The 14534-nt window shown below is 39.1% G+C and overlaps 1 protein-coding gene across 1 annotated transcript in view; it reads right to left on the bottom strand.

Moving 5' to 3' along the window:
- Nucleotides 1–14534, bottom strand: part of ptprn2 (protein tyrosine phosphatase receptor type N2) — a 157191-nt gene that overhangs the window by 125650 nt on the left and 17007 nt on the right. The window contains exons 2-3 of the mRNA XM_074693098.1: nucleotides 11893–11943; nucleotides 3094–3207 (exon numbers count right to left, since the gene is read on the bottom strand). Of these exons, the coding sequence (XP_074549199.1) occupies nucleotides 3094–3207; nucleotides 11893–11943 (165 nt within the window). The remainder of the gene's footprint in view (nucleotides 1–3093; nucleotides 3208–11892; nucleotides 11944–14534) is intronic.

The raw sequence follows: 14534 nt of genomic DNA, 5'->3' as shown, positions 1-14534 counted from the left end.
CTCTCATGTCATGTAGCGCCAATGCTGTTGCCTTGAAATTGGTCGGTAGTTGATTAATGTGGCCGACTACCTAGCCATGTTTTACTGGGTTTGTCTTTTATAACATAGGTACAGCTTGTTATTATGTTGAAACAAGTACTACTTTTTAAAAACGCTTTACCATTTTGTTACTCCCGTCCCGCTGTTTTGGAATTTTGTGCCAAAAAGAAAGTCTTGCTGAGTAGTTTTTGGGCCAGCTAGACATAACTTAACTAGCTATGCTGTGCTGTGCTAGGGTTGCGTTTAGCCGGCCTTCATGAAATGTATCAATTTTTTGACCATATGTGCATCAAATGAATAGGCTATAGCTTCTGTGTCTAACACCCCACTCTCAGTCTGCTCACAGAAAACACAGACACACACTTATAGCTGAGCTATAATAACTCCAGAGACATATGACAGCAGCTTGGATATGAAACATACTGCAGCTGCATGCGCTGAATACTGAAGTTGCTTAGCTTTGGGTGCTGTAATATAAAAGTCATTTGCACTTGGGTGACAGGACCTTGCATTCAAAAGGTATTGTGGTGAAAATTTAATACCAGACGATGTGATGTACTACAGGGAACACACCCAGACAACTCAAGCCCTTTTGTACAAGGGTCACCTCCTATTGATCAGAATGACATTGGTGTTGTGCAGCGAGCACAGATTGTGTGATTTCAACCTGTGTCTCTGATGAAAGATAAAGAGGATTGTAAATCGATTCCATCGATGTTCCTCCCCGTTTTTCCACCCTTGATCTCTTCAATTTAGGCTACAGTACAATGGTCTCAATAACCCTGTCTGGGCTCAAAAAGAAAAGAAAAAAAACCTGTCCTGTATGTCTCAAAGATGACACTTCAATAGCTGTTGAGCTGATAAGAACACAGTGCCACCGAGCATTAGCAGTGCGTTGTGGACTCATCTGGAGATAATACTACGTGTCTGTGTGTGATTGTACAAGACAGAAAGGGGGGAAAATAATTCAAAGTGATGATGTCATGTCTGTGGCGTTTCTAAACGGGTGTTAAAAAACACAAGGTCAGAGAACGAGACTCAATGATGAAAAGCATCTGAAGAATTAAACACCTCAGAAAATGAAGCAGGGAAAAAAAATTACACACCACATCTCTTCCCATCTTCCTCAGTCTCATTTGTTTATTTCAAAGCAGTAATTAGAATAAATGTGTGGTCTCGCTTTGCCTAATATTCATCACTGCATTATTTCTACCCCCACCCCCCACCATTTTTCCCTCCCCTGGCCGACTGCTTACTCTTAATGATTTTCAACACTGGTTCACGCCTGTTAAAAGATATTAAGCTCAGGGTAGCCTGCAAAGCCAATTATGTTTGGAGGGCTGATGTTCATGGTCACAGTCTGTATTATAGGTGTCTACTGCCCCCTGGTGGGTTATGAGTGCAGTTACAGGCTGCTTGATGTATGAAGAAAAATAAACAGAAATAAAATCCACATAATTTTCTCAGGGGATGACTTCACTATTAGCCTGGTAACAAATTGGTTTGGGCTGAGATTCATAAATAAATTACAAGAAAATTTCCCAGAACTTTAAAAACATGTTTTTTTCATAGGGAAATCTAAAATAACAGATGCTGAAATAACATGACAGATAATAATTTATTGAAAAATTTGCACTAAAAAATATCAGATAACTGACAAAAATGTTGTATATTACCTATTAATGAGTATTAATATACTTTTAAGGTAACTGAATCAATCATTTGGAATTAACTGGTTAATAAAAACTGAATCATGTGCAGTGATTTGCAAAATTATTAACTACCTTTGAAGTCTTCCCTGCATTTTTCTAAAATAAACTCTGGCTATAATAATGTCATATATCACACAAAGCAGTGCATAATTAAATAGTAGAATAAAGGTGGAAATTACATAGCCATGTGAAGAAGTAGAATATCACTATTGTGTCTTCACTTTAAGTATCATTACTGCATTTTTTTCCTCGCAATCCTTTGCTGTTTAAAGTAATACATAGAAAAGACCTTTTCCAGTAATTTCCGCAGGCATCTCAAGCCAAAACACCATTGGATAGTCATTGCTAACAATTTGGGATTTATTTGAATAGCTTCTGCTCCTGTTTGGACGTAAGGAGACAGAGATCCACCCATAACTGCTTATTTTTTTCAGCTAATAAGCTATGATTTATGAATACTGGTTTATTTTGGGGGGAAGAAGTTCTTCCAAAATCTCTCAAAGTGCCACACACATTTTTTATGGGAAGGTGACACTAATGCTTTCTCAGGTTATTTCAGGGGGGCATTAAATGCCAAAAAGCACTTGAAAACAAACCGAAAATTACTTTTTCAGATGAGAAAAATAACCAAATGAACTATTTAACAACGTTTTTTTACATCATTGAAAAAATATTTGAGTATTCAAGGAAAAAGTACCAAAGTACATGTATGTACAGGTACCTGAGGCTTTTAAAGTGCAAAAAATATTATTCCAAGACTCTTTAAGTTGTTTGATTTCCAAGCCATTTGCTTAACAGTCACAGCAGAGGGTCCATAACAGCAGAACGCCTGGAGGTTTTAGTCTTGTCTAGCTTTTGTTCACACTGTATCAGCTCTGTGTACCAAAGCCAGAACAGGACAGGAATATAAAACCATCCATTTTAGTGTGACAAAACTGAGATGTGCTGACGAGACTCATGAATTGTCTGCAGTAGATTTTGAAGCACTTTATGTCCCTGAAGATGTGACCTGTTATCACAAACACATTAGCAGCCGCCATGATAGACTTCCTAATGTGATTATTCTGCACACCTCGCAGTTATTCATCCACAAAATTAGCCCTAAATGTCCGAGCGGCATACAAACCAATTAGACTGGCTGCTGGAGTTGGGAGATGATGGCGAAACAATGGCCCCGTATGACTCAAACGACCTGTTGTTCCAGCCAAAGAGACAGCTTGGCTTATTTGGCAAACCTCACACAATGGCAGCGGGGCAAGCCTTTGCTGGAAGCTCTGTTCATGACTGATAAAGAAGAAAAGATGCTCGGACAAAGACAGATAGTAAGGAGGGTGGTGGGTACCTCTGTGAGCCAGTTTCTGGAGGAGGATCCTGAGGCGCTGCAGAGCTGAGGAGGAGATATCGTACGTGTACAGGTCTGCATGGGCCAGCTGCTGGCATCTTCCAAACACTCCATCTGCAAGTGAAGAAAAGCAGAAACATGTTCATTTCCTCTTTTTTATTAGATGCACATTAGCTTTAGCTTAGCAGAATCTGCTAAGTGAAGTGTAAGCAGTTTTGTGCACCAGCATTTAACAAGACAAGGAAGGAGAATTCAAGCAGAGAGCAAAAGGAGGCAGCATGATGTAGAGCCGGATCCCTGTCTCTCTCTCTTTTTTTTTTAGTGACTATCAACTTTTAATCCAGCTGCAGAGACGGCAACACATAGAAAAAGAAATGTTGGCACAGGCAGCCCTAGCAAGTTGCACATAGATCCTAAAGGCTAAATTGTCAACAGGGTCCAGCCACTGGGTTCCACAATCAATACTGCATCATTTTCTCAACTTCCAGCAGCAGCTCTGTTGAATTTTGTGGTAATCTTCATGAAAAAAGTTTTTTTCTTGTTATTTTCTTGTTCTTTTAAGCCCTTTTGGATCAATTTTCCCTTCCTGTTATGAAGAAACGTTGGACAAAACCACCAGGCAGTAATCCAGGTAAGAAAAATAAGTGTTTCGCTATCTGAAAGAGGGAGACCCACATGAGAGGAAATCTTTTCTGACATTTATTTTTTGTGTGACAGAGTCAAACGACCTGTCCAGTTGAGATGTCTGTAATGTTGTGTGGCCCCTGCAGTGTCTCTGTACCTCTAACTCCCTGTTTTAGGGATCTAATCGATGACATTTTTCCTCTGACAGCACCATGATAAGCAGCCGTTCATGGCGAAAAGGACTTTATCGGGGACCCTGGTAATCTCCCTATCAGCAGGCCTCCCGCTTCACTCAATACAGGTTGCCAGGCAACACACACACACCACAGAGTCCCTATCAGCCCCATAATTCAATGGATGGTCTAGACCTCTGAAGGATGCGGAGGCTCACGGGGGTCAGGAAGCGGTGTGGAGACGTAGCCCCTGGAATATAAATGACCTGCGTAGTCACCTTGTCTCAGCTGGAGAGATAAACCTGTGCATCTTTTTGTATAAACTCAGTGAATAAAACTTCACCCCACACATGATCTCCTGAGATGAATCCTGCAGATTTTAGCTCAGCCAGCTTGTCTGTCTGTGTGTGTATTCATGAAGCTGGTGTCTAATGATGTGAATCAACAGTTTGTAACGCACCACTGCATCCCATTAATTAGCCCCAAGTTGTCTGAATATGACAGCAAATATCAATGTTGTGACTGATGTTTAATGACGTGCCCGGCCCTAAAGACAACACTGATGTCCGTTACAAGCTACAATTTCCTGCTCCACTGCCAATCAGTTTAACACAGCTTGACACAGCTACTTTTACCATTCTGATGCTACAAACCTCTAAACTGTTCATTTCATTTGACTAAATATCTGTATTGTACCACACTCACATCAACGGTTTACTTCATGCACGTGCACGCGGACAGCGCGTGGGATCCATGACGTATGATTGCAGCGAGTGCATCTCTCGACAATCGTTTTAAACGAAGTGGGGTTGTTAGAGGGCTGTGTTGGGCCAAAACGACTTACCATAAATCAAAAAGTCCCTAAAGTTGTTGCAGTGCTCTCTGCGTCTCATTGTGCTGACTCTGATGAGCTCGCGCTTTATGTAAAAACAGACGCTTCACGATGACGTAGGCGGGCCATGCGCGTGTGAGATTCCCGCTAAAGTCTGGTTCATATTGGGGTAGTGTAAATGTGTTAAATTAACAATAAATTGAAGAAAACAATGGTGGGCCAATCCATTTGTCTCCATATATAAAATTATCCAACAAAAAATCCAAACAATTCAGAAGTTAGGATTTCAAACTCAATCATGAAATGTCATTTTACCATTATTCCAAACTTGCTAGCCACAGGCTTGCTAACAAGAAAGTTGACCACTCTTAGCTAACGATGAGAAGCCTTTTTATCAGTAATAAGAAGTTCCAATGGTTAAAAATTAACTCAAAATTTCAAGCTGTAAATTTTGTGTTTAATTTGTGAGGGATACAGACTGTAAGGAAAATGTAGCTAAGTGCTGTAGCGTGCTATCAACTGGCTGCTTTAAACAAGCTCTGTTATGGACAAAAATAAAAACTAAATTTTTATAGTCTACAGCAGTTAATTTACTTAAAGGTATGTTTGAACTTTAAGATGAACCCTTCTGTGATGGTATAATTTCCTGTCTTACCTGTTAGCTGCATAGGCTTATAAGAACTGCCCAGTGACCTGGCTTTACCCAGAAGCCTGTGTTCCCACTTTTCTTTTCTTTTTTTTTTTTTTTCCAAATTAGGCCTTTGGTCACATTTTTTTTTTTTGGAACCAGATTTTATCCCTCTTCTTTCCAGTTTTGGTAGCGGAAACCCTGTTCTATCAGCCTATTTTATTTTGTCTTGTAATGACTGTGACAATTTATGCGGCTGCTGATTGTTTTTTACTCATTCATTCATTCACTATAAAGTGCTTCCAAAATGCTGTCGGAGAATAGGGTTTAAGTTGAAAGGAAACGTAGGAACCCAAGACCTTATTTTGAAAGTGTCTTAAAAATATGGGAACACAGGGATGACTCTGCTCTATCCTTCTTCCTCTTTTTTTCATTTAATATTTCAGGATATTTAACACACTATAGCACATTTCACCCTGTATGACCCAAATACAGTACACCAGCACAGCAAATTTAAACAAGTGCCAGTGAAACACCAGCACAGTGAGAAATGAACAATTAAGATGTTCAAAATGCCCCATCTTTGTAGCCTTTGCTGATCTAATGTTGTAAAAATTCATCTTTAATGTTCAAAATGCTGTTTAGGGATCAATATTTAAACAGCCCCATCATTATCAAACCAAGGAAATGTTTACGGGTGAGTACAGTTGCATAAGTAGAAAATAAAGGAGAAGTTCATGTACTTTCAGTCGTACTTTATAAAGTGGTAACCACATTATTTAGATGAAATACACACGGAGAGAAATTTTTCAAGCAAACCCTGTTGTATTTTTGAGCCATCTAACGATGGGCACATCAGAGTTAAGTCTATCATATCAACCAATTATCCTAATGCTGTCATATTTGAGCACAGAAATACTTTAACTTTATTCTGCAAGTATGACACAAGATATTTGCTTCATACATCACTGAGCATTTTACCTCCTCCCAGCAAAATGTAATTAAAGTGCCATGTTCTGCACAAAACTCGGTGACTGACAATTATAAAGATAATAATCTGATGTCTGACGACGAGGCTCGAAATTAAATTCATATTCCAAAGGAGAAACCGGTGTTTTCCTGACTCCCCCTCTCCCAGCGATCCGTTTAATGACAGCTCTGTGCCGGGAAGACAAAAAAAAAGCAGTGAGAGGTGGTGAATTAGCATAAGCAACGTAGCACAACACTCTGGAGTTATTTTGGGATTGCAAACAGGGCAGAGGGAAAACTTCCCACCTACAGATGCACAGATCATCACAGACGGGTCTGAATCACAGGACGTCACCTTCACAGACGTCAGTCTTTTCCTGACAGGCCTTCTTTTCAGACCATTCTACAGCAGGTGGCGTGTTAAATATAGTGACATGATAATAAAGACCACTGTGATTTATTTTTCCCAGTTAGACACTTTTGACAGACATTATGTAAGGAAAAAAGGCAGACTGGTGACATAAAAAATGATGGGAAACTGTTCAGTGTTTGATGCTGTGCATCCCTCTTTGGTTTCCATGACAACAGTGGCAACAAGCACATGTCATTTTCTTCAGTGTTGTCAGGGACATTTCCGATAGCAGCAAGGAACACACAAACAGGGATCCGCATTATTTAGAAAATATGTGAGGTATTTTAAGAACAAAAAATCTCACTTGTGAAATGTAATGGTTGATTGATGCATGGAGATGATTCTGAACTCTTCAGACTCACATGTTCAGTGAATCACAAAAGCACCGCTCTGTCATTTTTTGCGGTAAATCCACAGAAGTGACAAAATCAGAACATGCAGTGATAGATCAAGTAACACTAATATTTCCTGACAGCTAGAAAAACGGTTTCATTCCAGACTCCGAGAAGTGCAGGAGGTATTTTCCTTATAAGAGGATGTTGGAAACTGAAAATAAGACTAAAATTTACCACAGTTAAATATCAGAGACTTTATTTAAGAGAGCTTTAAGAAGGGTGCCTGAGAGTGAAACAGAGATTGAAAGAGAGATTTTATAATGATTATCTGTCAAGTTTCAGGGAATATTAAGCTTACAATGGATCAATTTGTGCCACCGTGTAAGACAAGACAATTGCTGTCAACAGCACCTGCAATGCAAATAAACCCCAATCAATGGCATCAATAATGCAGGTCCAAGGAATCGATTAACCTGTACAGAAGGTGGACAATCCAACAAATCACTGTCATTCATAATAAAGGGAATCTAAGGCAGTGAGTTGGCAGGAATAGAGAAGCAAATTTCAGCCAAAAAAGGTAAAAAGCCTTAAATCCAGACATGTCTCTCCTCCCACAGTGACAGACAGAGCGACACCCGGCTGCTGCTAAAGCTATTTAAACTGTGAAGGCTAATACGCTCGGATAACAAGAGCAAACGCTAAAGCTGACAGTCGGAAAAGAATTTCTAAAAGGGCTGTAGCATGAAAGGAGGAGAAGACCCAGGAGAGGAATCAAGACGTATTGCAGCAGGTGTATTAGCTGCATGTCAGGGAAATGAATAGGCAAAAATCAATGCAGCAAGAGCGGCCAGATGAAGTCCGCTAATAAAGAAAAGAGCGTACAGAACAGCTTAAGTAATCAGAATATGATTGATAAAATGTTTATGGATTATTCAGGTTTTATTAATGTGGAAATTGTAGCTTTGAAATGGTAATTTAATTACATTATTCATGCACTGCAATCTGCATTTAAATACAGATAATTAATAGAGACAAACCAGCCTCTCAGGGCTACTTTAAAACCTACTGCCTATTCAGTGCTTTGTGATGTATATCATATTATCTTGTTACCTTGGTGCATTAATGTTTATTATCTTTATGCTTAATTACAGTGAGTTTTGCATTTCCTGCCATGGCACTTTTTCTTCTCTCATGTAAATTTGTATGGTTTTTTAGACTTAACAGTGTTATTGTTGCAGCTGAACTATTTGTCAGCTTTGATCAATACACACATCACCTAAATCATTTAAATCTACGATGCAATGTGGATGCTTCAGACAGTGTTGGCCCAAGTGGAGGCAAGACAACCACAGATCAATGAAACTCTGTTGGTTAAGTGGAGCCAACCAGTGCCCTCGGGGAAACATGTAGCACTTACGTGCTGTACTTTAGCTTAGCCTGCCATAGCAGTATAAGCCACAGGCCCTTGAGAGCTGTAGCAAATTAAAAATGCAGTTCTAGCCATGAAGTAAACACATGTACTTTAGAGGAAGTTGGTCCCTGAAGGCGAAATTAAATGTATGAAAAGGATGGTTCAAAGATGAGACATGACATGGGAAGATTAAATGGCACAAGGGGGCTAACAGTGGCACAGTGCAGCATGTGCTAGCACAACATGAAAAGAAATCTCTCCACTCCAATGTGTATCTTATAGAGAGCACAGATGTTTCTAAAGCTATATAGGCCTACTCTTTTATTTAGGTTTATTTTATCACAGCCTTTTATATATGTCTGAAAACACAGAAAAGTGTAGCTGTTGATCTAAATCAAACATATCAAAGATGACACATGCTAGCTTAAGTTAGCCTATACTCAGGTCTTTAGTAGCCTACCACATCTAGACTCTTCAGTTTATCTCAATTTATCACTGAAAAACCTTTTGATAAAATATTTTCTCAACATTTTCTCCAAAAAAGATGCACAATTATTCAGACAATGCCTCCGCACTCACAGACAACACTACCTGGATTTGTTGGTTAGTAAAGATAGTCCTGAATTAGCATTAGCTTCAGCTTTTGAGCAGTTTTCCGTTTATGTTCAAAGAGTACTTGATTTGATTTTTGTTCATCTATTTGTTGTATTTTGTACTATTAAAAATGAGGATAAAAGCTGTAATAAATCGAAGGGTTAGCAACAATTACACTAGCTAGTATATGAGGAAGTAAGCTAGCATTTCAGCAGACAAATCAAACTGAAGTTAGCTAGTTTGCTTGTTTTTGCTTCTGTGACAAATTAAGGAATGTCTTGAGTATTTCTACATTTTTCAGGGGGATAAAACTGTAAATTTTGTTTTTGTACATCTTAACTGACACTCCTTAAAAAGTAAAGTTTAAAAAGCACAACAATATCTAGCTAACTGGCTAGCATTGACTGAAAGAACACTTTTCCTGTCAAATGTTTAACACTCAATTGTTGATTTTTTTTTTTTTTTTAATCTTTGGGAAAGACACTCATATTTTTTTCATATTTTGGGGGAAAAAGTAGCACAGCAGAATCCAACAAGACCTGTTTGAAATAGCATGCATTGCCGCCACAAAAACTTGCTCCTTCCCATTGCCCTGCCCTTCCCTCAGCCACCTTGCATGGCAACAGCTCGGGTAAGGGAGAGCACGGTTGGCCGGGCCTAGAATAAACCAGGTTACTCCTTCAGGGACCTGGGGAAAAGTTGAAGTGGCAGACCTAGTTACACCCACTCAGCCTGTGTCTGCACAGTGGCTGCTGCTCATCACGAGTCCAATGGAGAGTGACAGAGGGTAGATTGAATATGTGCTGAGGGTTTATGAAGCAGCTAAATAATGTCTCATTACTTGCACATTATGTACAACATTAACCCACCATTCATCTTATTTTCCCTGTATATATTTTTCCTTTATGGAGCAGTGCAGCTTGCATTTCATCTCGGCGTTGCAGAGATAATGTGAGCTGTGTTCTTTCGGCCAAAGTGATGAAAGAAGATGGAAAGATGTGGAAATGACAATCCACGATGCAAACCTGCTTGATAATCTAATCTAATATAAAACTTTCACACCCACGACCCTCCTCTTGGTCTCACAGGGCTTTTCAGATGAGGTGTCAGCAATTTCCCTCTATTACGCTACACACAGCTCCACTCTGTGGTCTGTGTAATTAAAGTCAGTTTTTATAACGGTCTTAAAATCTGCCCTGTTTGCCCCTGGAGTGTGTTATTATGGAAGTAGAGATGTCAAGATCCTGCAACAAGCACAAAATCTCACCAAAACTCTTGTTAGTTCATATCTTGTGTTTGTTAATGAGAAGACAGAGTGAGATTAGTTTGCTATTTTTTCTGATGAACCTTAATGGTTGATTAAAGAGGGGGTGTTGTGATTTTTTAGGCTATACTAGCCCCTTTGGAATTCCCAAAGTAGCTTCACATGATTCACAGCCTAAAAACAAAAAATCTCTGTATATTATGAACATTATTTTTCTGGCCAGCCCTCTGGAGGTCCATAGAGGATAGATCTGTGGGCAAACCTGCTCCTCCAACAGGTCATAAACCAGCTAGAAGATCCTTATGTGATGACCTCTTCATTTGGCAAGTTTCAAGAAGATCTTATGAAAACCTCAACCTATTTTTAAAACAGTTTTGAACAGATTACAGACAGATTCGGGGATTTCTGCATAATCATTATAAGTTAAATCCATGTTTGAAATATAGGAAAGCACCCTCTCTTCAATAATTTGTAACACTAAAATATTAGACAAAAATTAACTTTATTTATATGAGAATAAGATTTAACTGAACATTTCTTTGTTCTTAAAATGTTGATTTGAAGAACAAAAACAATTTGCTTAAGTCACCTTAATTTGGGGGAAATTTTAATGAGTGTATTCCAAAATCTTCTTCGCATCACTCACAAAATTCAGATCAAACAAGGTTTAAGTCTCATCTCATCTCTGATACACTGACTCTAACTGACTGCAGTGAAAGGAAAGACACAGAGGTTCATATTTGCACTGCAAAAAGGTCACAACCCACTTTGCTCCATGCTGTCTCATGTATCACATCATGTTTCTGCATGAAATTCTGTTGTCTGCTGATGAGACAGTGTTCCCTTTGTAGGCATCATTTATTTTGAGACATTAACTGTGAGATGAATCTGTAGAAGTGCAGGAAAACAAAGCAATTTAAAAGATTTCTAATCATTATGCTGCTAAGGCTTGACATAAACCAGGACAGATGGGATGGTTTATATGTATACCCTGTAAATATGAAAGTGCAGTTTCCTGAACCACCACCTCTTCTCTGAAACCGTCCACGGTATGGCAGAATGCATTAACCTTTCATGACGGCTCGGTGGTGGAGATCCTCCTTCGATATCCACGTGCTATCAATCGCCTTTAAAATCAAGGCCCCCTGCCGTATGTTTCTGCTGGATGTCACGCTGTAAGAACCACCCCCCTCCCCATCATTTCTCCCCTCTATTTATACAGGGACACGTTACCATAGCAACAGCTGTCATAGACACAGCCATCCTGAAAAGCTGAGATGGTTTGTAGATGAGGTCGTGACCATTTAGTGTTTGAAGAAACCTTGACAAACAAAGGGTAAAACCAGTATTGATTTGAGTCACTGAAGGAAGATGTGGTTTATTTTTAACCATTTCTTCCTGTTGCAGACTGCCAACCTGATATTTTAATGTTTTTTCAATAGGTTTCATACGTCTTAAAGCTGAAAACACTTTTTGTTATGTCAATCTCTGCCTCTATGAATTCCTGAATGCTTTAAATACACAAGATGTGCGTTTAAGACTCTAAGTTTGACTTACCGTTGACGCAGAACTCATAGGGTGTGCAGAGCTCGTCTTCAAACAGGCAACCTGGAGGTGAGAAAGAGGAACAAGTATTTACGACATGAAACATCACTATTAATGTCCTTTGGGTTCTTTTAAAAGCAGACTTCCTAACTTAGGCATTCCATTTTCATACTGCTCCTGACTCCCATCTTTATATATATTTTATACTTCCATATTCCAAATTACAAAAAAATTGCATTTTCTTTCTAAATAATTCAAAACTGCCCTGTGCCTTGCTTAATAACAGCTTTACCAAAAACCAAAGGCAAAACGTGAAAATTTACATCACTTTCTTGCCTTTAACCAAGCTAGCTTTTAGTACCCACACATGGCTGTGTGCTTAATTGAGCTAGCCAGCTAGCTAGCAGCATCTTTAATTTTGAGTAAGGGGGTTACAAACTATATTGATTTTCTTATCCAACTCTTACATAGGGTTGGAAACGAAGTTATGTATAGAAATTTATTAGATTCATAGGTATAGAAAATTTGCTACAACCTCATTTTACTTTATTTCACACTGCTAGCTTAAATGCTCTCATGTACACTTAGCAATGGTAAGACAAAAATAACATATAATTGAGGATAACATCAGACAAAAGTGTAAAAAATACTTGATACTGACGTGAATTGTTTGTCATTAATGCATTATTGTACCTTCTGACTCACTCAATAGCGGTTGTACCTTTTTTGTTTTAACAGATTCAAAACATTTGAATATTTTTTTAATCAAATTGTTCCTCTTAATAAAGCAAATCTAGCCCTAGCCTCCATGTGCAGTCGGTATGCTACGTTGAGCTGACCAGCTGCTGGCTGTGGCTTTTATATTGAGCAAAGCAATAGAAGTGGTATTGCTATTCTAGGGTCAGAAATAAGGCTGTGTCCCAAAAATGTCCAAGTATTAATTTCAAATGTAAAGAAAAACTTGCTGCATCCTTTATAACAGTAAGTTGTAGGAAGGCAAAAATAGCATAATATTGATGATGAAATAAAAAAATCAGAATGAAAAAGCTTGAAACCACATTTAACTGTCTTTTAATGATGAAGCTGTAGCCAACTGCCACTGAAAGGCTAACAGCTTTTTGGCGGGAAAGTACTGGCCTGACTGCGTTTAATTTAATGAATCAATCGACTCGCGCTAATCCTCACAAAGTAACAGCTTTATCATCTCTTCTAGCACAGAATAAAAACCAAATCTAACAGTGAAAGTTTAAACTACTTTGTTACCTTTATTAGAGCCAAACTAGCTGTTAGCTTAAATGATACATGCTTTGTAGATGTATTATAAGTAGTAGGGAGGCACAAAGATAACAGGAGACCATAAGTTTAAGTAAGACATGAAACAGATGGCTGAAAGTACAGAAAATGTACTATATAGAAGATTAAAATTATCCAAATGCCTGAGTTTCTAAATGTGTCACTGCTAAATCAAAGAGGAGCTCAGTAATGTATGAACTCTAGCTGTGGGCTTCGCTGCTAATGGCAGAGCCATCAATCATCAATTAGTGCGACTTCCCTATCCTGTCTGTGACACTAATACCCCAACTCCACGGCCAGCGTTTCCATATATGAATGTTTTATGAATATTAATGAACTTTAACGCTTTGGACTAGGGCTGGGTGTTCCAGACTAATAAATGAACAGATGGCAGGAGCATTATGGGTAGCTGTTCCCTGTGTTCATATTTCACACGTGGGAGTTGCTGCAAGCAGAGGACTGATTGTTCTGCTCGCCCATCTGCACAGGTGATCGTCTACATTTACAAACTTTCTAAAAAAAAAAGTGTGGAGTTAAGAATAAAAGTCAGTCAGGGGGTGAGTTTAACACTCTGGCTAATTTGGTTGCACACAGGGTTCAAACTGGCTCTGTCAATAGCAAGACCTTAAGAGGAGAGAGGCACTGCATTGGGTTGAGCTGAAAGGCTCTCACTGAGTGTTTTGTTGTTTGCATTCTCAGGGAAAAAAAGAAAAACTCTGTATACAACTAGGTCAAGCCTCAGCCTTCACATCTCGAGTGTTTTATCGCTGTAGTTTTTTCTTCCATCAGTGCATCAGAAGGTGTGACATATTTAGATGCATCCTCTTGGCCCGGTGGCCTCGCTGCAGAGCAGCTTTTGACCGTGATTGAAGAACAGACTGAGCAGAAGGAGAGGCCTCTGTCAGACCTCTCCGATAATGAGACGAGATAGCAGCGAGAAGTCTACTAATCAATTCCCACAGAGAGGACAGATAATCAGGCGAGGTGTGGATGAGACAGGAACTTTCCAGGCAACACTTGTAACAAGTTTGTTCAACTCTGTTCACTTCAGACCCATCATGAGGATCATTATCCTGATGAAATTATCACAGTCTAGTCCTGTGTGCGAGCATTATTGTGCAGACACAATATGCATCCATTTTGTTTGGGGGCTGGTTTGAGGGCACATTTGAGGAAATTACACCTTTTGAAGGTAATGGCTTCAGTATGCCACTAAAATGGACGTTTAATGATGCAGAGTGAGGCAACCTGACAGAGCTGTGAGGTCGCTCAGTTCCCTTGAACAAAATGAAAAGGCAGAATGTTCCGAAACGAAGGGAAACAACTCATTCCTCAGAAAAAATCACAAGGCCAAAAGATAC

Source organism: Halichoeres trimaculatus, unplaced genomic scaffold, assembly GCF_033239565.1.
Source record: "Halichoeres trimaculatus isolate MK-OKI-2021-1 unplaced genomic scaffold, fHalTri1.1 fHalTri1_scaffold_18, whole genome shotgun sequence".
NCBI classification, from domain to species: Eukaryota; Metazoa; Chordata; class Actinopteri; order Labriformes; family Labridae; genus Halichoeres; species Halichoeres trimaculatus.
The sequence above is the reverse complement of the archived record's forward strand: the minus strand, read 5'-3'. Positions and strand labels throughout refer to the sequence as shown.